We start from the raw sequence: 22,881 nt of genomic DNA on the forward strand, positions 1-22,881 counted from the left end.
TGCAGTTTGATCAGCTCAGCTGTAACATTAATTTTACTTACTATTGGAAGAGGTGGTCCACTCCAAACTGCTCCTCTCATTCATGTTGCTTTTCCAGGCCAGCCTTAGCACTTGTTGTGATGCTTCACGGGGCTTGCAGAGCTGAAAGATTTGGAGCCGGCTTTCTCCCTGCGTTCATTCCTGGAACCAGCTCAGCATCGGTCTAGCAAGATCTGGTGCTAGTGTGAAGGAGGAGTGGAAACAAGTGGTTGGGGAAGGGGGAAAGTCAGACCATGGCTGCCTCAAATAGATATCAGATTGTGAAATTAAGATAACCTGGTGCRAACAGCTGTCTGAAGAGAGAACGTTGTCTCTATCTTGTGCTGGTGCTGGAGCATCTCTGAGGGCGGCAGTGAAGAACTGTCCAGGCCCAAAGCACCCTGCTACTGGAAAGCAAACGGYGGGGGTTCTTGTCCCTCCATGTGTGTCTCACGGAGGCCATCAAACTGCAGCCTTCCTCCAGCTATTGCTGTGGGCCTGGCTTTTTGCTGGGCCATAGCAGCTGGGAGAGTTGAAATTGTTCTGATCTTATTTTTGATTACAAACTTTGCTGTATTCTGACATGTGCATGTTACATACAGAAGCAGTGTGTGTGTTGCTGCCTTACCCTCTGATCCCTGAATCTGGGATCCGTAAGGTTAATCTTTTATTTGCCCATGCACACAGCTGACAAAGTGGTAAAGCCATCCTGTGCTGAACTTCATTTACTGTCCTGACTTGAGCCATGGCTTCTCTGTATGTCAGAGTTCAATGAGATAGTCAGTGGGCTTTTAATTTTCCCCCTCTGGACAGTTGTTGAGGTCAGAGTCATTCCTGAGGAAAGGCAAAAAAGGAGAAAATTCTCAACATCCTTTTTATAAGTAAAAATCACTCCAACAGGARCACTGGCTGTCAAATACAGATATGGTTTAAAAAAAAAAAGCTCTTATTTTGATGAACATTTGCAGTCATGAACAGGAAGTAGCAGTACTGAAACAAACACATCTAAACAAAACTTTTTTTTTTTACTAGTCTTTGTTGCCCAAAGAGAGGGAAAATATATATATATACATATACATATATATATATATATATATATATATATATAAACAAACTTGTGAAAGTAGAAAAGCTGAGTAAGAGGATCCAGATTAATTGAAAAGTTGTACTAAAAGTTAGACATTTAACTCCTTTTTCGTGTCTTTCAAAATTTCATTCCCATTGTTGAAAATCTTATCTATTTAATTGTGTCCTAATGCTAGCCTGTAACTGGGAACTTTTTTCTCAGTTTTTTTTTTCTTTTAAATCTAGACAGTAGTTGAAAGCTGAGTGATTTAACTGCAAACAAGATTTCATTTTATCCCTTCTCTCTCAGTACCTTGAGTACATCCATGGTGTTTGGGACTGGAAAGGAAATAGTGACGACTATTCTCTAGTTCAGCGTAGAACAGCTATTAAAATGTACAAAAAGTACAGTTTTTAACCTTGTTAACAGTAAACTAGTTGTTAAAAGCATAGTCTGAAAAGAGAAATAGTTAGAAACTTTTATTTAAAATGATATACAGGAATACAGAAAGTTTTTGATTTTGCAGATGAGTGCTTAATATGAGATTTGTGAAGTTCTGCATTCAGTCAAAGGTGATAATTTGTTTTTCTTTGAAATTCTGAAACTCCACAAAATTATTTACATTTAATTGTGCTTAATTAACATTTGAAACTGTTGCAATTCTAATTTGGAGGGATGACTTTGTTATTGCCTCATATATATGAAGCATATTCCAGTACACAGGAAAATGGTTGCTAGCTGTATGTTCAGAGCATAGTCCTGTATTGACATAAAAATGGGGTGAAAACAAAATTGCTAAAAATTATGCTATCGAGTAGGGTGTAACTAGTTTTGGAAGGACTGACAGCCCTTGGAAATTGTACTTTTATATAAGAACAGGGATACAGGAACACTTTCTTTTGGGTTTGTAAATGAAACACTCCATCAGTTTTCAGCATCTTAGTGGCCGGTTATTTCCATAGGCRAAACATTTTGCTGCTTTTTCCTTGGTCCCTTTCACCCCAAAACATCATTTTCCTCTTTGTTGTTATTTATCTCTATTTTTAAGTTTTTTAATGAGCTGATGTTAATTGAATGCATGTGTGTTGCTTTATGTGTTTGGGAATATAGTCACTTAATTTTTATGTAATTTTGTTTTACTTTTCTATRGGTTCCATAATCGGAATATCAACAAAAGATTGAAAGAGCTGTACCATTGGACAGCATGCAAAATCAAAATTTGACCTTACTAAATTGACTTGTAAAATTATGTCACGCTTATGAAAATGCTAATAAAATAAACTGTTTGCAGTCACAACATAAGACAGCAACAATATAAATACAAGTAATGGTGGGTTTTAGTAACCTAAAATAACATGGAGAAGTGCTAAGTTTTGATAACTTATTAATTGTCTAGGTAGGTTGTTGAAGTCTAACACCTTTTAATAGAAGTCAGAGCAATGTGTGTTGCTACTATTTCAGTTATACAGAACTACGGATATCTTTGGCAAATAGTCATGTTCTTTAAATGACTCAGAAAACTTAAATGCTTAAGTACAGCAAGCATACAACACCCAAATAGAGTAACGGGATGACTWATGTAGCTTATAAATTTGTACAGTAATGTCTTGATGTTTAAAAAAAAAATAAAAAAAAGATGACCTAAGGAACTTGCAATGTTTATAAATATTAGCAAAGGATAAACTAGTATTGCAAAGAGTATTTCACAATATACTTGTATGGGATTTCTTAACACATCTGGAAGATGTTTTCTCTTGTGTCAGGAGAGGCTTTGCAGTCTGTTCCAATTAAAGAATTTTCCATATTGGAAATGAGAAGTCAATTACTACAATTATTTTTGAATAACTGTTTTACATAACCTTAATTGTATTCATTCCCTTTGAAAACCTGAAGCTGTTATTTATGATGTTTTGATTGATTTGTAGCATATTTATAAAGTTAGAATTGCTACYGGAGAACCTTATTGGTAACTGTAGTCTTGAGTAGTTCCCTCCTGAATAAACATTTTAGAAAATAAATGGCTGTTTATTTCATTGGTGAGGAAAGACATTAAATCTTTGTTACCAGTATGTGTGGTACTTGAAATATTTCCTTTCTACACACTGTAAAAAATGAGAGTTTAAATCTAGATCGTGTTACTTAATTGATGGTGTGTTCCATACCATAAAGATGGTGTGTTTTTTGCGTTGGGTTTTCGTCTGTTTTGTTGTTTTTAATCTGTCAAAATAGTGCCTGGGTGGAGACTAGGGAACCATCGGCTTTTCACTTAGGTCACTCGAGGAGCAACAGCAGTAAGAAAGAGCTCTGCCCCGCGCTGGCAGGCGGCCACCGCGGTTTGGCTCCGGCGCGTGTTCCCGCGGCAGGGGCCCCGCTGCCCCTCCCCAGCAGGGCCCGTGCCCGGGGCCTGTCCTGCGGCCCGCCAGYGCCAAGGCCACCTCAGCAGTGGAGCGCTGGAGCGGGTCGGGGGCGCGTCGGGGAGCGGGGGTGCGCGCGTGTGTGGTCTATGACTCTGCTGCATGGGTTTGGAGGGGAGGAGCTGATATGAGTATCTCAGTCTGCTGAATTTACTTGATAGGTGAAACCACTCCAATGTTCAGAATTGGAACGGTCTCCCAGCCATTTGTAACTCTTCCGTATGATTATGAAGGTGAAGAACTGGGTTTTCTATCTTCTCCTGTGATTTGTCTGAAGGAAGCTYCCTGCTGACGGCTGTCGAGGCAGCTGTTGGGCGCTTGGGAACTTGCTGGTTCTTGGGGAGCCAGTGACATTACTGGTGTCAAGCAGTAATGCAGCTTGCCTCTGTGTTGACCGGTAGSTGAGCTACTGGTCTTGCAGCAATCAGAAAACTGCCTGTGGTCTGTCTTGTTCCTGTTTGCTAAAATAATTCACTGCTAAAGCTTCATTTGGTCTTTAGGAGACATGGGGACACTTAAAGCGCTTGGAAACCTGAACAGCCAGTGCAGCRTGCAGTAATGCAGTAACGTACATGAGCCTGCAAGAGTGGCTGTGCAGGGTCAGACCGGTGCGCTTGTCTCTGCTGGCGAGCCACGGCAAATACTTAAAGTACAGAGGAGCAGGGTAATGCTAAAGTAAATCTGCTACTGTTTTACCTTTCTGGCTTTTCATTGTGCTTWCGGCAGACTGGTCTTGCATAGTATAAATTTTCTCCTCTGTGGTAAAAACTACTTGGTCAGAAATTAAGCTTCCACAGAAGAAGTGAGATTGGGAGGAAAAAAAAAAAAAACCTTTGTAGGAATGAGCCACAGTTGTGAAACTTCTTGAATTGTTACAGACTTCGATTCTTGCCATTACAGATTTGTACAGAATCAGCTTGTCCATAAGGTCAACATTAGCAGTCATTTAAAACTGAAGAAGAAAAGACTCTGTAGCTGTCAGTCCCCCCTCTGCCTCTACGTAGGCGGGAGGCGTAGCGATGGCCGGCTGATGAATGCGGCATGAACACCTGGGTAGTTTCCTTGTAATGCAGTAATAAAGGACAGAGTTGTCTTTGTTCCTGGAATTAATCTCTCCCATAAGCTTTGGAAAATACCGAGCAAATTGTATGTGTTGAGAGCTGTTCGTGTGGCGATGGGAAGGCAGCAGGCGGCAGATGAAAAAGGAGAGCAGGCTTTCCACCTAATTATTTAAGGGCATTTGTGTGCTTCTGAAATATGCACTGGTAAATATGAACTGACACATTTCTAGCAACCAAATTATAAATGAGTGGAAGACCTGAAAATGTCGATTTCTTCCTTAGAAGGCACTTCAGGATTTTCTTTCTCCCCCCCCCCACCATACATTCATTTTTTCCCGTAGGCAAATGAGTTCCTTTTAAAGTTTGTCTCTGTTTCAGTACACTGCTATTCCCAGAGACGTGTTTTTTGACACATGTCTTGGGAGTGTTGGAGGAGATGTGAGGCATTAATAACTTGATAGATTTGTGTACATGTACCTTAATGAGAGAGCGAGGGGCAGAGAGGAGTAGATCAACCCTTTAAACTTTTTTATACAGATATTTTAACAATTTGTGTGTGATGTAGTCTTTTTAAATTCAAGATGAGCTAAATAAGTTGTTCAGTAAATGAGGAGTTCAGGAAAAGTGCCATAAATGAACCCCTAAGATGAAGTTGTCTTCTTGCGCTGAGCAGGCAAAGCTGCTGCCTGGCGTGGGAGGACTGCGCTGCTCAGACTTACGACGGCAGGCAGGCAAACTACTTGAAGGGCTGCCATCGTCCCCTTCTGGCTTGGCCTGGCTGCCAGGCGCCAGCTCCCTGGCTCCTTGGGGACAGCAGGTCGTCTGATTCACGTAGCTTCCTTGTAAATTCACCTCTGCTTTTCCAGATCCAGAGCTGTGACAGCACTTCCCGTCTAACCACATGGAACTGAGATAACGCACGTTAGATACAGCATTACCAACAGCTATCTGGTCGCTTCATGTTAGTAGGGACCAGAGGAAGTTCCTTGTAAATGTCCAGGTTAATTTGGCCTAAAACAGGCATAGGTTGGGGGATTAGAAAGACTCCGTACTCTGTCACCATGCTGGAAATGGTTTATCCTTGGAATATAATTGTAATGTACTTAAAAGTTGTATCTGCTCACTCAGCACAACTTCCATGTGTGGGTGAGTCAGTCTGTCAATCTCGGTGGATCTGTCGGTAACACCAGAATTTTAAAATACAACCATCCCCTACCTTCAAAGAATTAACTTCTGGTTTGTGTTCTTAAGCGTGTTCAGATCTAAATATTTTAAACAGTGTATGATGCTAGCTAATCATAACATGCTAACTCTGAGAAAAGCATGCCTTTGGCACAACACAGTGCCGAACTGTATACTTAAGTTGTATTGAATTCAGCGTGTTTAAACGCAAGTGCACGTGCTCTGCTGAACGTATATTGTTTCTGTTAGCAATTTTCAAATATGATCAGTATTTTTTAGTCCCATAAGGGATAAGATTTGCGTGTTTTAAAAATGAAATACTATAAATGTGGCAACTGTATTATCTTTTATTTTGATAGCTGATTGCTGTTTATGATGAGCAAGAACCTCACCATAAGACTGATGGCACCAATGGCACTTTGACTGACAGAAACAGCCCAGACCCTTTTGAGACAGAGGTGGCTGCTCAGCTGGCTGCTTTCCAGCCAATTGGTGGTGAGATTGAAGTGACTCCTTCTGCCCTGAAGCTGGGTATGTACATCTTATTGTTTCTTAATTTTTTTGACCAACATCTTGTGTTTTCTTTCTTACCTTTCTTCTTTTCTTAGTATATCTATGGTGCTGTTCTGTGTGTTTATAGAATTGTTTTTTRGCACCTTATCATTTACCTCAGAATTCAGTGAAGATGATCTTTTTTATGACAAAAATTGGGCTTTTAAAGAGTTAGTGCTGAACACTGRAAGTGGACATGACAAGTGTGCGTCTGAGCCTTGCATCTCACCGGATGTTAAACCCATTCGTACAGCTGGGGCCTCTTTCTTCTCCTTTTTGTCCAGGTGCATTGCAGGCAAACCTCCACTGTAATCTGGGAGCAGAAGAGATAACACCTATACAAAGTATTTTAAAATTATGAAGTTATTGGGGAAAAAGAGTTAGGAGTTTTGTTGAGGAACGTGGGTTCAATGAGTGTGAAACTGCTGCTTGCAAGTGCTTTTCCCAATTGCCTGAGCTAGTCCAGCATTTTGGGGCCAGAAGTTAGGAAGAGGGAGATACTGCAAGCAGTTTAACACTTTTCCTTTGAAGCAAGTGAGCAGCAGAGTCTAGTAGCCCATCTGACTTCCAAGTGAGCAGACTGATTAGGAGGGGTTTCTGCTTAATTCCTTTTTGTAGTGGAGGGCACTATGTGAAGTCCTGTAGTGCTGTGTTGTTACTGTATGCCTGGAAGACCAGACTTCAGAGACTGGTTTCAAGTTATGACAAGCTAGTCTTGTACACTGGACACAAAGCAGTTTGAAATATTTTCTGGGACTGAGAGCAGGCTGAGCTGTCACCTAGATACAGAAGCTTTTGAAAGCAGACTGAAGGTGAACCCTTTACTTTCTAAAGTACTACTGTAAAGCAGTAGTATGCTGACAGTGTKTAGCAAATGAGTGATGTTCATTGAGGCCTCTCAGCTTTCCCTGAGAGGCCATTGCCAAATTTTGTGTGCCCAAATTGCATGATAAAATCAGTGATGTGGCTTGAACCATAAAAGTTAAGAACTTGAATTATCTCCATGTCTTGAATTCACCCAATATTTGTGCATGTTGCTGGCAGCTGTGTAATGGAGTACAGTAAAACTCCAGAGTGTGAGCAGGTGGATTAAAGATGGAGCCTTGCGTCTCTGTGTGCTACTCTTGCTGCAGAAGTGATCTGGTTATGACTGCAGAAACTGAAGTTCAGTTGTCTGAGTTTTTTCGATTGCATTTATAAAGGAAGAGGCTGATTTAAAAAATAAGAATTAGGATAAATTTTCTACTAAATTCACTGGACAAGGCTGCGTAGCTTCACTTTTAACTGAAGTCTATGCCAGATTTTGTGCCTATTGTAGAAAATGTTCAAAGCTGAATTGTATGAAAATTTTTAGATTCAAATTTCTGTTCCAACAAGTCATTTAAAGACTCCTTCTGGTTTCTGTGACGTGCAGGAGTGTTTCATACTTATAACCTCAGGAAAAGATCTCACTTGTGACATAACTTGTATTTATTTGAGAGGGGTGTTTTTGATATGCATGAAGTATGGAAAAGTTTGTGGCTAAAGGTCCTATGTTTGAATAATTTGTTACTTTGTTACATATTTTTAAATAACATGATGTAACACAGTTTACTGTGTTTTGGAAGGTGAAGATTGTTCTCCAGGTACCTCAGAAGCATGTTTTTAAAAGAAAAAGATAAAAGGTGAAAGTGATTTGTATAGCCTAACTGTTATATACAAGTTTGGGTTCAGTATTTCAGCCTCATGCAATTTTATGTAAAAGAGTTAAGTTAAATGCTAGTGCTCTTAGTCTCACCTGTAAGCTACCTGACGGTTCAATTTTCATGGCATTTATGGAATCCTTCTATTAGAGAAGTTAAAGGAGATTAAATATAGCATAAGAAGAGTAGCTAATTAGGGTTCTATTTTGTTTTCAATGCAGTAGTAATATACATTTGAAATTAAAATGACTGCTTGCTTCTTAAAACAGAGCACATAAATATAAAGCATTTGTCTCGATGTTTCTCTTTCAGATTGTCTTGTTTTAACAAGTTAAAKGAAAGATTTTTCTACCTGTCAATCCTGCAAACTCTGGACTCTGAAACTTAATTCCTTTCTCTTCTGAATTTTTCATCACTGATAATAATTCTTTAGTCTATAGAGTTTTATCTGTGTTTCCAGTTTAAGTTCACAGTCATAAAAATTAATTCCACCTGAGGCAAATTGAAAAGTAAATGAAAAAAACAGGAGAATTTAGTTGCATCATTATCACTGATGCATGAACCACAGTAGTGTGACTGCCTGTGTAATTATGGAATTGGCTCAGTGTTGCTAGCAGAAGAAAAAAAAAAAAAAAAAAAAAAAAAAAAAAAAAAATTTAAAGCTTTTATTGGTTTAAGAACGAGGATGAGATTCAAATATACATAATAAGCAAGTCTGAGAAGGAAAACTCTTTTTAAATGTTGCAACTTTCCCCAGCAGAACTGTTTCAAAAACTGTCATTTTCTTGGCCTTTTAGAAGGTGTTCCTACAGAATACCTTTAGGAATAAATATAGGGACTCCACTGCTAAAATAAATGGTCAGACTACAGAGCAATTTTGTGCATGTTAATTTTTTTGAATATGTTGTAGGTAATGTAAGGAGATCCACTGTTTTGTCTAGGACTGATGTGTTTCTGATGAAATATCCAGGGAATTTTTAGGGCTTGATGCTTAATAAACATGTAAAACTAAATGTTATCATCCTCAAACGTGAAAGAAGTAACATAGATTTTAGAAAAGGGACTTAAGAGATTGCCTTCAAACTTTTTCCTCTTAGAAAATTGTGTATTTGATCCAGCTAGCTAATCATTTGTTATACCTGGTGTAAAAGCCTTTGCATGGCTAGAGATGGGGAAGAGGGAAAAAATTATTCTTTAGTTCATAGTTTACTCTTTCACTTTGTTTTATGATCATACACTTTAGATATTAACCAGTTTACATCTGAGTCTTTTTCCATTATGTAGTTAAAAGTAAAAATTTGTAATTTTGAAAATGTTAGAATGAGGGGATTTTTTAGTTTTTTTGATTTCTTTTTTGTTTGTTTGTTTGTTTGTTTGTTTAAGGCAATCCTGTGCTTCACTTGAAAATTAAAGGTACCTTAGATCTTATATTGTTTCCACATACTGGCAAAATATTAGGGCAAAAAATGTGTTTTATTTTTTGTAAATTGTTTTCTTAATACTTAGCTAGTACCTCCTAACAATCTTCAGGTAACTCAGCCTCCCTGCAGTCTTTCCCCTCCCTGAAATTAATGCATTTCCACTTTTCAAGGTAATTCAGTGTTCCAGCAGCAGGCACATTTGTGGGTATGGGTTTTCGCGGTGATTAGTTCAAGAGAAATGAGTTACGCCATCAGTTAACGCACTATTTGTTGCCTCCATAACGTGAGGTGAAATACTGGCATCTGATCTGTGCAGCACACTCGGAGAACTGGCCTGACGGGTGTTGCTGCTGACACTCTCTGAATTTGGATCTCAAAGTAAGCGCCGCTGGATGGTTTCTTAGAGCTGGAAAGGCTTTACTGCGGTGCTGATATTCAGGGAACCTGAGTCATTTACTTCCAGTAGATATGAAAGTCTCAAGTGGGGAGAGGGTTTTGTAAACTGTTTTCCTATTAAGCCTGGTTACCAAAACAGTGACCTGATGAAACAGCCCTTTTCCTACAGTTAGCTCTTCCGCTATGCAGAAGTCRCATCGGCTATTGAAACCTGCTCTGGTGCCTTCAGGTGTAGAGGAAAGGCGAATGCTGATGTCACGTGTACTTTTGCTCTCTCTCTCTCTCTCTCTATATATATATATATATATTTTTTTTGGGGGGAGGGGGAGAAGTAGCAGTGTTCTCTTCAGGCCTGTAGGAATGCCTTGGAAAAATAATATTCTAATATTCTATCTCTGTAGAAACATGAAGAGGGGAAGGGGGCATATTCCTTATTTTATTTCCATTCAGAGCAGATCTTCCAAGCATCTTGCTTTTCTGTTTTCTTTTTTTTGTTGTTGTTTGTTTTTTGTTTGTTTTGTTTAATGAACAGGAGTRCTGAGAGTACACCCTGCAGAGGGCTTTGGGTTTAATTATGCTTCCAGTTCCTTTTCTCCTTTCCATTCATCRTTCAAGCATAGTGCAAAAGAATATCAGGGCCACCAGGAGTTTTTTAATTTGCTCCTATCAAAATATAAAAGCCATTTTTAATAGTGAAAATCTTGCTGTATGTTTCAGTTAAGAATGAAATAATTATGTTTTTTTTTAAAAAAAATCTCCACTTGAGAGAATGTGATTGGGTAAGGAGTAAGTTTCATGACACAATATACAAATGTTGATAAAGACAGCTGTTGATACATATAATAAAATTTATAGAAGTACACAGGCATTTAATTTGTTTGAAACAGTGAAAAAAATCTACTGATTTGGTTATTTCTGTGGGTAAGTAGAGAATGTGTAGGCACAGTTGCTGAGCTGGCAGGAAAGAGCTGGTCTGTGAGACTTGCTTTGAGTGACTTATAAGCAGAACTTTCCACAGTAAATTAGGGATATAGAAATTGAAGTAATTAAAAAAAAGAGAAAAAGAAAAAAAGAAAAACAGGCAACTAAATATCTACTTTACTCTTGAAAAATATAGTCCAGGTAAATTAAAAAATCTTTAACCTCAAACACTGTCTTAGTGTCTTTGTTGCCATTTTTACACAATTTCTTAGGTATAAGACTATGTATACACAAAACATTAGAGTGAGCTGTGAAATCGTAGTGTATCAGAGTATCCTGTGTAGCCACAGGGTTTTACCACGTGGTGAAAGTAAGGCAGTCTGCATTTGCTCCTCAGCTGTATCCCTGCCTAGGATACAGGCTCTTGTAGGCAAAGCATTGCCTTTGAACTTTAGTGCAGCCTTTAAAAACTAGACTTTACCAGTTTTGTTGGAGCCACGCTATAACCTACAGTTAGCAGCTTTCCTAGCCTTTCCATAAGGCACTGGAATTCTTCAAAGTTAGATTTGTAAAAAATCTTTAGCAATGCTTCGTTTCCTGTCCTTTATCATTCTTGCATCTTCTTTGATTGACCACGTGCAATTAGATAACATTATTTATATTTCATATTTCATATGAAATTATTTCATATGAAGTATTTCTTCACCGGAAGTGGTGACTGAGAAGACTTTGCAGAAAAGGGGCTTCCCTTTGCAGACCTAATTACGTGATAGCCTTTATTTGCTGTTCTCAGCTATCGTTTTAATGTTGATGTATGATTAAACTGTTGTTCTCTCGCCTTGGCCATGGTCATGGATGATAGTCCTGCATGTAGTGTGTAAGAACTATAGAGAGTCTACAATAGATGAGGATACATATATAATACACATGCATATACTGCTAACAAAACTTGCAAATAGCCCTGTCTGGTGAGCTAATAGTTTGAGGGTTTGGGGCAAATATGCATTTATTGATAAAATTATTAAAAATGAGCTACCAACACAGAGTGGTAAACSACAGCTTTAGTGTAACAACTAATTTATGGGCAAATTGATGTGCTCTTACCCAAAACAAAAGTGTTTGAAAATAGTTTAGGATTTACCTATTTCAGGCTGGAAGGTTTCTAACTCACCAGTCCTCCTCTGCTTGTGAACCTGATGCATCCCTGTTATTTTAAGCTGCTGCCCGCAGACGCTTGTTAAGCTAATGTCCAGGGAAAAGTACTTCTCTGTCTGTAGAGAGCTAGTCCATAGGCAAAGGCTTGTGGGTGCTCACTGGCCTTATCTGCCACATAGCACCTCCAGAGCACATAGGGCACTGTGGCTTCAGAAATGTCCCATTTTCTTTAAAACACTAGCACGTAGCTGTAACTCGTGGTGTATGTAACTTAGCAGCATATTTGCACATACTCTTTACTTTTAGAAGTAGAATTTGTACTTCGTTATAAGGTTTAAAAATTAAAATAGTGGAACTGTATTTGTCTGAGATTTTGATGTTTGTAGGTTAGTGAGCTCTCATAAGCTATTTTAAAATTTATTGTGCACCCGTATACAGGCTTTTGGTACCTTCCTGGTGTCTTTTTGCACGTAAYAGTTCAGTGTTCTCCAGCGGCTTTCTCTGTATGATGAGTACCAGAACAGAAAAGGTGAGTAAGAGGTTTAGCCTTTTGTTTTTTCCTGATGTCAGTTTGTTTTYACCATTCAGCCTGTATGGGCAGAAAGGAGAGCACTAATTTAATTATTTATGGAAGATCCATTTTATGGACATGTCACTTTGAGTTGAAATGCCTTCCTGACTGGTTCAGTTTCCTTGTTTGCTCTGTTTGATAGATGATGGTCGAGTGCACACAAATCTGGTTGCTGCTTTTCTCTTGCCCCTCTCCTGGCACTAAGTAGTCATGATTTTGCCTGGAGGAAGAAAAGCAGTATTTGGTGATACTTGTCACTTCTGAATTCTAAAGTAGGAATAAAAAGTGAGATRCATTCAGATATCACCATGATTTTTTTTCCCTCTGGAAGTAATATTTTTAATTATTTTTTCTTCTTTTACCTTGGGAATCAAGTAGAAGAGGCTTCTTGAAGCCATTTCTGTGTACAAGATCTTTTTGGGAAGCAGATGGAATTGGATTACTTTGATTGTTGGGTACTACAATAAAATCTAGCATGTCATTTACTGTATTGTCTCAGAGCTATACAGTACTATATAGATTTATGCCTTTATTAATGTTTGGTTAAAATTCAGTTTAAGTTTTTTTAAAAATAATTGCTTATGATTCAACAGCTGTTGAGATCAAGATTTAAAAAATTCTTTTTATAAACTCCAAGAATTTAATTTCTCCCTKTGGAAATTGTCTGGTAGTGGGAATCTCTTACTTTCTCATAGAACTGTCGTACTGTGATATTGTAAAATTTGCATGCCTTGCTAAGTCTCTGATAAAAACAGCTTTTAGGTTTCTTTAAAAAAAAAAATCCATTTTGATACAGTTATTGGTGTTATGGCTATGTCTTTTAATGTACAGGAAGGGTAACTTACTAGCACTATCRTAGGACTGCCTTGAAGTAGTTTCAGGAGCTCAGAAGATGTACTGATCTTTTTGCTTAATCAGCCTTTTATATTTAGCTGTCCCCTTGGAGGTGCTCTGACTTGCACCTTGCTTCATGGGGTTGTGCAAGATACTCGTTTGGTCTGACTGGCCCTTTTTTCCCCGGGGTGCTCCCTAAGTCAAAGCTGTCCCACAGTCATCTTCCCAGCACTTGACAAACACTGTTTCTGTTTTGAGGAGAGGTATGAGGGAAGTGAAGGCAGTTTTGTTTTCCAAGAGCCTTGGGCAGTTTCTCCCTTGATAGGTCTGACAGCTGAAGCTTTTACCTCTGGGCTATGGAGGTCACCTGTCTGTGGAGCTTTAGGACCCCAAAGACACCTTCTCTATATTGCTAGTGTAAAGTAGAAGTATTACGGGTAGGCTTGGAGGCATTTCAGCAGAACGTATTTGGCTAGTCAGCTTTCAGGTTGGTACTGAGACACTGCGCGGTGGATATATTCTCGGTGCATTTTTAAACAAAGAGCAAAAATATATATATATTCTGCTCTTTTAAATACATGAAAACAAATATGAACTGGAATTACTCATTTTAAAAAAGAAAATGTTGTTACTTGTATACACGCTGTTCTGGAGTAAGTATGCAGGACGTTTTTCCTTATGCAACTGCCCTGTTCATCTTAAACTTGCAAGGTCTGTTGTTTGTCAGTATACTGACAGTGTAATACATGCATATAATAATTCTCTTCTGTCTGATTCAGGGAAAAATTACATATTGAAGTTGGTCAGTTTTTAAAGGAATGAATTATAAAAGCATGTGCTGCTTTGGCTTCAGACAACACTGGCTATTTGCTTAAGCAAATACAGTGTCTTTCTCTTCCTCTGCACCTGAAAGCTGCTCTGCGTGGTGCTAGCAAACACTTCTCTGTGCTGTTCATCATGGGCATTTTGGGACGACGCCACACTTGATAGATTTTTCTCCTCTGCGGCATTCAGTTTAATCTGGTTTTAAGGAATTGCGATGACCAATTAGTCTGCTAGTGTTCTTAAAACAAATGGTTCTTGCTCTCAGGAGAGCTGAAGGTTTGAAGATAACTTTTCATTTCAGTCAGAGTGCAGGCTTGATGTATTTTGACCTCATGACTTCAAGCTTGATATTACTTGGTTGTCCTTGATTCATGGAAATGAAGTTTGCGCCAGYGTTACTGAAGTTTATCTTTGTTCTGCAGCAAAACAATGCAACCTTAGAGAAAGGCGCGTTTAAAGAACAACCTTCTGAGTATTTTTCTACTGTCTTTGGGTTGTCTGTTTACAGAATAAGCCAGCCCTTCCTTCCGTCCCCAGGACTTTGGCAGCAACGTAGGGTATAGACTTGTGTGCGGAGTAGGTTGCTGAAGAGTCACAGCTCTTTCTAATAGCCCCTCGGACTCTGATGATTTCCCCAAAGAGCGTTTTCCGTTGGTTGCKCCCCTTCTTTGTCTTTGGCTTACAGTGAGCTGTTTTGGGGCAAGGAGTTACCCACATGAAAGTATGTCAGGTAGGGAGGAAAGCGTTTTCTGTTTCAAGTTGCACTTTTTGCTGAAGTAGCCTTTATCCAAAACAGCAGTTTCCAGCCCTTTATTGCCTGAGGGAAAGGGGACAGGGCATGAATGTGACGTGGTGATGGAGGAAATGCTCTTACTAAGCTCTGCGCAGCTTTTTGACGCTTATTCAGCATCTGTGTTTTCCAAAATTTTCCCTATCTTACTAATTTTGTGATGTTGYTGTTTTTGCGAGTATTCGTGAATTGTAATGCATAGCTAGTATCAAAGGTGGTATCACTTAAAAAAAACAAAAAACCCCACAACTTTGTAACTTCATRCTTCTATGCGTTTTTGCCATGTTTGTTCATTAATGGTTTGCTATTTACTGTTTACTTGTATGYGAACTTGTTCCAGTATACAAACACGTCGTTATGAAAGCCATCATTAGAGAAGCTACAAATAACAGTTAAATGATTCAACTAGTTTGCCCAATGTCATACAATTCTTTGTCACTGCTTTTGATTGAATTTACTCTTTTAAGAGCCTTAGCTGACAGTTAATTTTTTTTGGCTCTTTGCTTTGAAGTGCCACTTCAGATTCTGATTGTTTCTCAAAACAGACATCTGCAATCTCAGCCAAGTAGAATGGAGAATTGGGTGTTTGCTAGTCCTGAACATAGCTGGCAGAAGATGCACCTCTCTCCCAATATGTTGCACAATTTTGCCACAGATGCACTAGCTGCTGATCTATATTTTGTTTTCTTCATAACTCCATTACTTCATTAGAGGGAAGTGTATTTATTATAGGCATTAAGTTAAAGAAGGAAGTTTACAGCCAGGAGAATTTGAGCTGAAGATGGATTCTGCAGAATATTTTGATGGGAGGGTTAAATTGAAACCACTAAAAGGGGCAGATGGCCCTCTGTGATTATGCCCTTCCTTAACTTCACTACAGAAAGAGTCATCTTACCATTTTAAATTTTATGGAAGGTTAATAGGGAGTATTCACTTTCCTGACCACATAAGAACTAGGAGTCCCAAACAAAACTATAATTCAACAGATTAAAAAGAAAAATAGCCCTAAACCAGCACTTCTTCATGAAGCATACACTTAACTTGTGTAATGTAATGTTATGGCCCAAAAATACCAATGAGCTTAAAAACAGAATTGGACAAATTCACAGGAGATGGCTCATTGGTGGTTATTAAAATATGATGCTGCAGATGCAAGTCTGATTTGGAAATCTTTTAACCATTAATTATTGAAAGGTGGTAGAGTAGATCACTTCRTAGTTTCTTGTTCTTATACCCTTTCCCTGAGTGTTGGCTACTGACCGCTCTTAGGTGCAGAATAACAGGCTTGGCCTGAGAAGTGGGGCTGCTCTTACATCCCCCTTGTTCACTGAGCCTTCGCTGAAGGCTCCAAGTTTAGGAGGCTTGGCTGCTTTATCTTGAAGTTTTAAAATCAGTGAGATGAGTTTGAAATTTGACATTTGAGACCCAAACCTGTTCACAGTGACCAAAATGGATTATAATTGTAAAGGTGCTATTTTTTGGAAAGATTAACAAAAAAAAAAAAAAAAAAAAAAAAAAAAAAAAAAAAAAAAAAAAAAAAAAAAAAAAAAAAAAAAAAAAGGAGGAAAGGGTTTCTTAATTTAGATTTTATATATACACATTCAAAAAATTGTTGAAAACTTGGGACGTTTAAATATTATAAAAACCTATGCTAATGTCTTAATTCATTATCCACTTTTAAAATATTGCTGTTTTTGTGTTCTGCTGCTGGTAGTAATATGCTGCTAGAGTAATATTGAAGCCATACCTTTAGCTGCCGAAGTCTTGAAGAAAGTCAAGTCAGTGAGCTGTGGCACAGTCACTGCACAAGCCCCTGTGACTGCTGGCTGCAGTGCTAACCCGGCTTTGGGCAGCACGGCCTCTCCTGCAGGGGCACAGAGTGTGYTCTTTGTGGTGTCAGTTTATTTAAGGAGTACAGTTCATTAAGTATTTTATTTGAAGTTGAGAAATGGGCTCGGAATTGAAATAACAGAAATGCTTATTTTTACCCTTTATCTGTGAATAAAAATAAGATGCGAGCATCTGAGATCTATTGGTTTTAAAATCTTGTAGGATGTATTAGCCTAAAATGATTGATTTAAATTCAGTAACTAGAGATAATATGCTACTTATTAAACTGGTCTATTTAATAAAATGAATGTTTTTTGCTGTGTCCAGCAAGCTGGAAGACTTCAACTAACAAGAAAACATTTTAAATGATATTTTTATGCATGTCTGGAGTTTAGTTTCCATTTACATATGCATGCCATCTGAAAGAGATTACACTTGAAAAAGAAATTATGACTTTACAGGAGTAGGGTGGAGAGGAGGAAGAAACCTAATGTAACACAAATGAGATTATTGTTTTGAATTTAAATCATACTTAAAAGATATAATGATTGAAGTGACTGTAATTTGCAGTCCTTGGTCTGAACTGGGAAGTAAGAGAGTGTGCATCAGTTGGTAGGTGCACGATGCCTGTGCGATTCCTATAGACACTTCACCCAGGTGAGAGTAGTAGAAAGCCAAGCCTATAGTGGAAAGTGCCAATTCCTTTTAACTTCTCTTTAAGAGAAAAAATATGATCCCCTTTAGAGTGGTAGGGAAATACATGTTCTCTATTGGGTTGCTATATAAAAGAGAGCTTGTTAGAATTTGGTTTTCATCTGTTCATAGATTTAAGGCAATTGTCTAACTATTGTATCAGCCTAGTTGATTAATTTAATCTTGTATCTGTGGGAATTTTAAAAATACAGTATGCACTTTAGAAGAAATGATAGCTGTAGATCTTAAATTGTATTGATAGGTGCTATTATGAGCAGTTTAAGTTAGCTTTAAACATATGGCAAATTGTGGGAGCATTGTATTTTTTTAAAGGTGTTTTTTAAGTACAATTCTATCAAGATAGAATTTACAGCCTCATGTCAGCTACATTTTAACTGCATGGCAGAACCATTACATGATGCCTCAGGTGGTGGTAAGAAATATATGAGAGTGGCAGAATTGACCCATACTGATGGGATAATAGACTGAGAAAGCACTGCTGGGAAGAGCTGTATACCTACTAGCAAGAAATTTCCCTGATAAAAATAAGAAAACTAGGCATATATTAATGACCTTTCTGGTACTTAAATATAAATTAATATCCTATTTGTAATATTTGTTTTCAGTGCCTAAACTGTTTTATGCCAGGACCAGTTTAAAGGCTGTTCTGACTTCCCACTAAAATGGTTCTTAGCATATGTCTGCATTTAGTATGTCAGATTTTCCAGCCAATAATTATCTGTTTTGAAGTGCATTTTCAGATGAGTGTGTGTGTGTGTGCATGTAGTATTTATCGTGTTTGTTTTAACRCAGATTTGAAATTTTGTTAGGATTTGCTCAGAAGATTCTATGTTTAAAAAAAAAAAAAAAAAAGACGCAGAGGGGCATATACAGGAGAGAAAATAGTTTTTGTGTCTGTCCTGTCAAGTATGTAATCTGGGAGGCAGAAGAGTTATTGTCATTAGTATGGCCTTTAGCAGTTGACAGTTTGATACATACTTGATGGACAGCGCTCTTCCCATCATAGTCAGCATTTTTATATGTGGCAACAGAATTTAAATTTATGACTTTAACTGTGTAGATAATTTATTGTAAATCTCCTTCCACCCACTTACTGTATTCAGTCCAAGAGTATCTTTTGTTCTTCTGAGATATGTCTTCCCYGTTACCTGAAAAAAACAACTTGCAATTTATTAGAGAGTTGCCATTGATGCAGTTAAACACATGTATTTGTATTGCCTATGTTTCTTGACTTGGCAGCTTACCCAAAAGTAGTCACCTGAGAGTGTTTGCCCCCCAAAACAACAATAAAATCCATTCCAAATGCATGATTTAGACTGTTATATATAGCACAGTCAACAGAAAGTGCTTGTGGGTGATAAACTCTGGTTGTCTTCAGCAGTTTTCTGAATTTGGCCCTGTAATACCAGGCTGCATCCTAAATCCCAAAGAATAAATGTTTTCAGCCCTGAGGTGAGCTGTGCTGTCCTAAGCAGGGAGATTTAAAAGCCAAAGAGCAAAGCAAAGAAAGAAAGAAAGAGTGGGAACAGACTTTGTTTGCYGTCCCCCAGCTTGTATTTAATCCTCTCCTGCCAGGCTGCAGCCCTCAGTGCCTGGGGGACCCCAGCAGCAGAGCAGGGCGCCTCAGCTCCCCGATGGTGCTGGGAGCCTGTGCCCCATGCTCAGGCGCCCGCGGGATGCAGCTGGGGCACCCGCTGGCCTGAACCTGCTGCTCCTTAGCCACTGGCCCCCTGCGAGCCCTGAATGCTGASTTTTCCTCTACTGAAGATGCGAGTGCTGCAAAGTGAGACAGGATGTCCTCCTGCTCAGGGTGAGTGTTAATGTCTACCTGCATCCTTTTTGGCAAGGTATTTAAAAAGCAAAATCTGAAAATAGGATTGCATTCTGCATGGAGACGTTGCTTTTGCCATTGTGTTGATACAAGTTTTCAGTTTTTAATTGTGCACAAATGGCAGAATTTCTCTTCTGTTTTTTTCTAATGTAACCAATTTAAATCTAAGTGTGGTTTCTACCATATGCTTGTTTCAACCATATTTGCAGTTTAAAAAAAATATTTCCAAAACATAAGAGTTAAGGGAAAATATACTGTTAACCGTGAATCTGTGTAGATACTAATCTTTGAGGGTGATGCTAGCAAAAGGAAGAATAATTGATCTAAATGACTAGAAACTAGGTGACACACAAATTGCATTAAGGGTGGAAAAATGCAGGACTTTGTCATCAGCTTTGTCAAAGATCACGTGTCGTGAGTAAGGGCGAGACACCCRCATGGGCTCTAGGTGACTAGCAGAAGATCCCGTGGTACCATAGTAGAAAGTACTCCGGGCAAGTTTTAAAGGAGTGGGGAATCCACCCTGAAGTAACTGAGGCTAAAAGCTGTCATCATGAGGAAAGCTTTACAGTTTGACGTGTTTGTTTGAATCTTCGTTGTCCATGACCTGCAACGCMGCAAGGCAAGAACACAAACTTTTTCACTGTGTTCTGAAGTTTAAAATACAAACTGCTTCTCTACTGCAAAACAATAGTGCTTGTAAGTACCAGGTTTATATGATCAACTTGSTATGCAGGAAGGGGTATGTTTTCTGTGTTCTATCATTCAGGGAAAAGAAATGCATTTTCTGTCTGAGCTTACGCTGAATTTATAAATGTTCAGCACTATATGCCAAAGCATGAGTAGAATAACAGAAACGCATCATAATCAACAGAAAATAGTAAGGAAAAAGAAAACCTTTTTTTACTAAGAGGGAGCGAAAAAAACAGATGAGAGAAGCTCTTAAGTAAATATGTCTAATTTTCTGTGGTGTGTTTGTAATACATAATATCAGAGATCGTTTTCCATTGTATTTTGTCTGTGTTCTAAAGGAGATGGTGACAAATAAGTTAGAGGTATGTATGTACAAATAATGGACATGGATTGTATTTTTAGTATGTGTTGTCGGGTGCTTATATTGACACAGTTTATGCTTTTGCTAGCTGTAGCAAATGATTGTGCTACCATCCCAAACAGGCGTAGGCTCAGCAGATGGCTCGGGCTGCGGTTACATAGCTGCTGTACGTTCTGCTGAAAGTCTCCTCGCACTGCTTAGGCTTTTGGAAAAGACTTCGTGTTGAAGGTGACTCCTGGAAGGAAGGTAGAACCTCAACTTCCACAACATCCTTGGAACTTTCAGAATTAATAGTCAGTTACCATGTCTTTCTGGGGCTCCTGAAAGAATGCAGTACCAGAATAGTGTCTGCTATTGCTATCACTTTTGTACTTAATTGCAAGGATCAACAGGCTTCGGTTTGTGTTTTTTTTGTGGGTTTTTTCTTTGTTTTATGCTTGTACTGTGATTAATGTAACTCAGTGTGATTCAGTGTAACTCAGTGGGTCTGTTGTCCTTTTCTGAACTGGGAAGACGTTTTTTGCAATCACTGTTGGTGACATGTTCCAGAAAGAGTGACAGTGGATTGATTTTGGAGCTATAGATGTATTTTTTTATATATATATATAGTATATTTCCTGTCCTTTGGTACTTTCTGAGGAAAGCTGCAGTAGAAACAAACTTTCTTTTTTTTAAAGATACAAAAGCAAAGCAGCAAGCACAGTAGTCAGATTTTTGAGTTAGGCTTGAAGCCTAGCACTGCCCATTCTGCGGAGACTTTCAAGCAGCTTTCAGCAAGAAAACAGATATAATAAATATGAGTGCATATCCCTCTGCTTTTGATTTGATTTGTAGTGCTCATTATCTCTGGTTTTGGTGATGTGCTCAGATTTTTTTTCCTTAAGTTATTAAAGTATTTTTCCCAAAGATTTCAATGTTTTTTCCTGTTTGAAATTGGAGATATTATCATTTTTTTCATAATACTGACATTCCRGATCTTCTGCGATCTCCCTTGATCTGAAGCTGGCTTCCAACTGAGATGTTGGCAGTGGAGCTGCCACCATRCTATTTTAGCCAAAGAGCCCCTTCAGAAGATAGAGTTATATGAACTATTGCAAGGTTATTTCTGCTTTTTTTTTTGTTGTTGTTCTTTATGTGGACATCTTCCCACACTGTGGGAATAGCTGTCCCTTCAAGCTGTTGTTTGCTTTCTTATGTTACATCTCTAATTTTTGGTATCTTGGSTTGACAATCATGAAGGAAGGATGTGACAGGAGAGATTTATTTTATTTGTATATTTTTAACTGCTATGCACTTTTTTAATGTAAATTAGGCTGTGAGGGGAGGGCTTTCSAAGTCCAGCAGAGTCCCAGATGGAGGGGTCTGGGAAGGCTTCTCCCTTTGTGAGCACAAGGAAGCATGCTTGGCTGTAATGGACCTTTTGGTGTGCAGACCAAAGAGGCCAGGAGAGGCTGAAATAGAAAACAAGAAACGTGCTGGAGGAGCATGGTCTGGGAGGCACCAAGGGGTATGAGAGGTCTTTCTGCAGCAGGGTACGGACTCARCCTCAGAGGAGACCAGGTGAGATGGAAGAGAGCTGTTCAGCTTGGGGAACCCCTGAAAATTGCTGTCTTCTGAAGGAACAGGGGATTCACCCTGCAGAGGAAGAGGATATGGTTTCTTCTCAAATCTTTCATCTAATCTGCTCTGCCTGCCATTTGAGATGCCTCTATTTAGAGAAGGGTTTTTTTTGTTCACTTTATTTTTGTCCTCTGGGGGGGGGGAGGGGGGAGGGAAGTAGTTTTAGTGATTGGGATCTCCTGGGTCTTTGGGCCATATGCATGTAAAAGGATGAGGATCAGAGAAAGGGTTTGGACAATTTTACCTAAAGACTTTGGCTGACTCTAGCTTAATCACAAAAGATGTCATGATTTGTGGCATCTGTTCAAGAACTGATATGTTCTTGCTATCGATAAATAAATAAAAAAAAAAAAAGAAAAACCACTTACATGAAGTCTATTTTCTTCAATGGGAAGCTGGTCTGCAGGGCCCTGACCCTCACTACCGCTTGGCAGAAAAGAGACAGCCTTATAAAAAATGGGCAGAAAAGCCCAGTTCTTGTACAAGCAGGGAGAKGTTCCAGATGAATACCATAAATTTCTAACCCCCGTGGCAGTGTATAAAAACTTCAGGGCAAAAAATGAAACCAAATCAATGCAAAGCCATATTCCTAAGTTGGAAGATATTATTTCTGATATTCGTTCTGCTCCTGCAAACTTTGGTATCAAAGTTGAGGTGGTAGTGAAACTAAGAGTGGGGCAATGTCACTTTTTTTCTGTCTCTCTGGCAAACAGTGGCAGACGGCAAGTGAAAGGGGTTTTAAAAATTGAAGACAGGAGTGATGCGATTAAAAACAGCATGTTGCAGCAGTCAAAACAGGGAACAGATAGAAGCGCTGAAAYGTGGTCCCATATTATTAAACAAGCTTAATGTGAATGGCATGTTGCAGGAGACATCTTCCACCTGGTGTAGGAGCTGGGAGAGCCTGGAACAAATGAGAGTGCTCGTCGTGTCTGCAGTGGTCG

The 22,881-nt window shown here is 38.7% G+C and overlaps 1 protein-coding gene across 1 annotated transcript in view; it reads left to right on the top strand.

Annotated features, from left to right (window-relative positions):
- Positions 1-22,881, top strand: part of PARD3B (par-3 family cell polarity regulator beta) — a gene marked incomplete at its 5' end in the record, with an annotated part of 417,421 nt that overhangs the window by 124,743 nt on the left and 269,797 nt on the right. The window contains one exon of the mRNA XM_085299549.1: positions 6,101-6,272. Coding sequence (XP_085155675.1) covers positions 6,101-6,272 — 172 coding nt within the window. The remainder of the gene's footprint in view (positions 1-6,100; positions 6,273-22,881) is intronic.

This window comes from Rhea americana, unplaced genomic scaffold (genome assembly GCF_003343005.1).
Source record: "Rhea americana isolate MKP2758 unplaced genomic scaffold, rheAme1 scaffold_15, whole genome shotgun sequence".
Lineage (NCBI taxonomy): Eukaryota > Metazoa > Chordata > Aves > Rheiformes > Rheidae > Rhea > Rhea americana.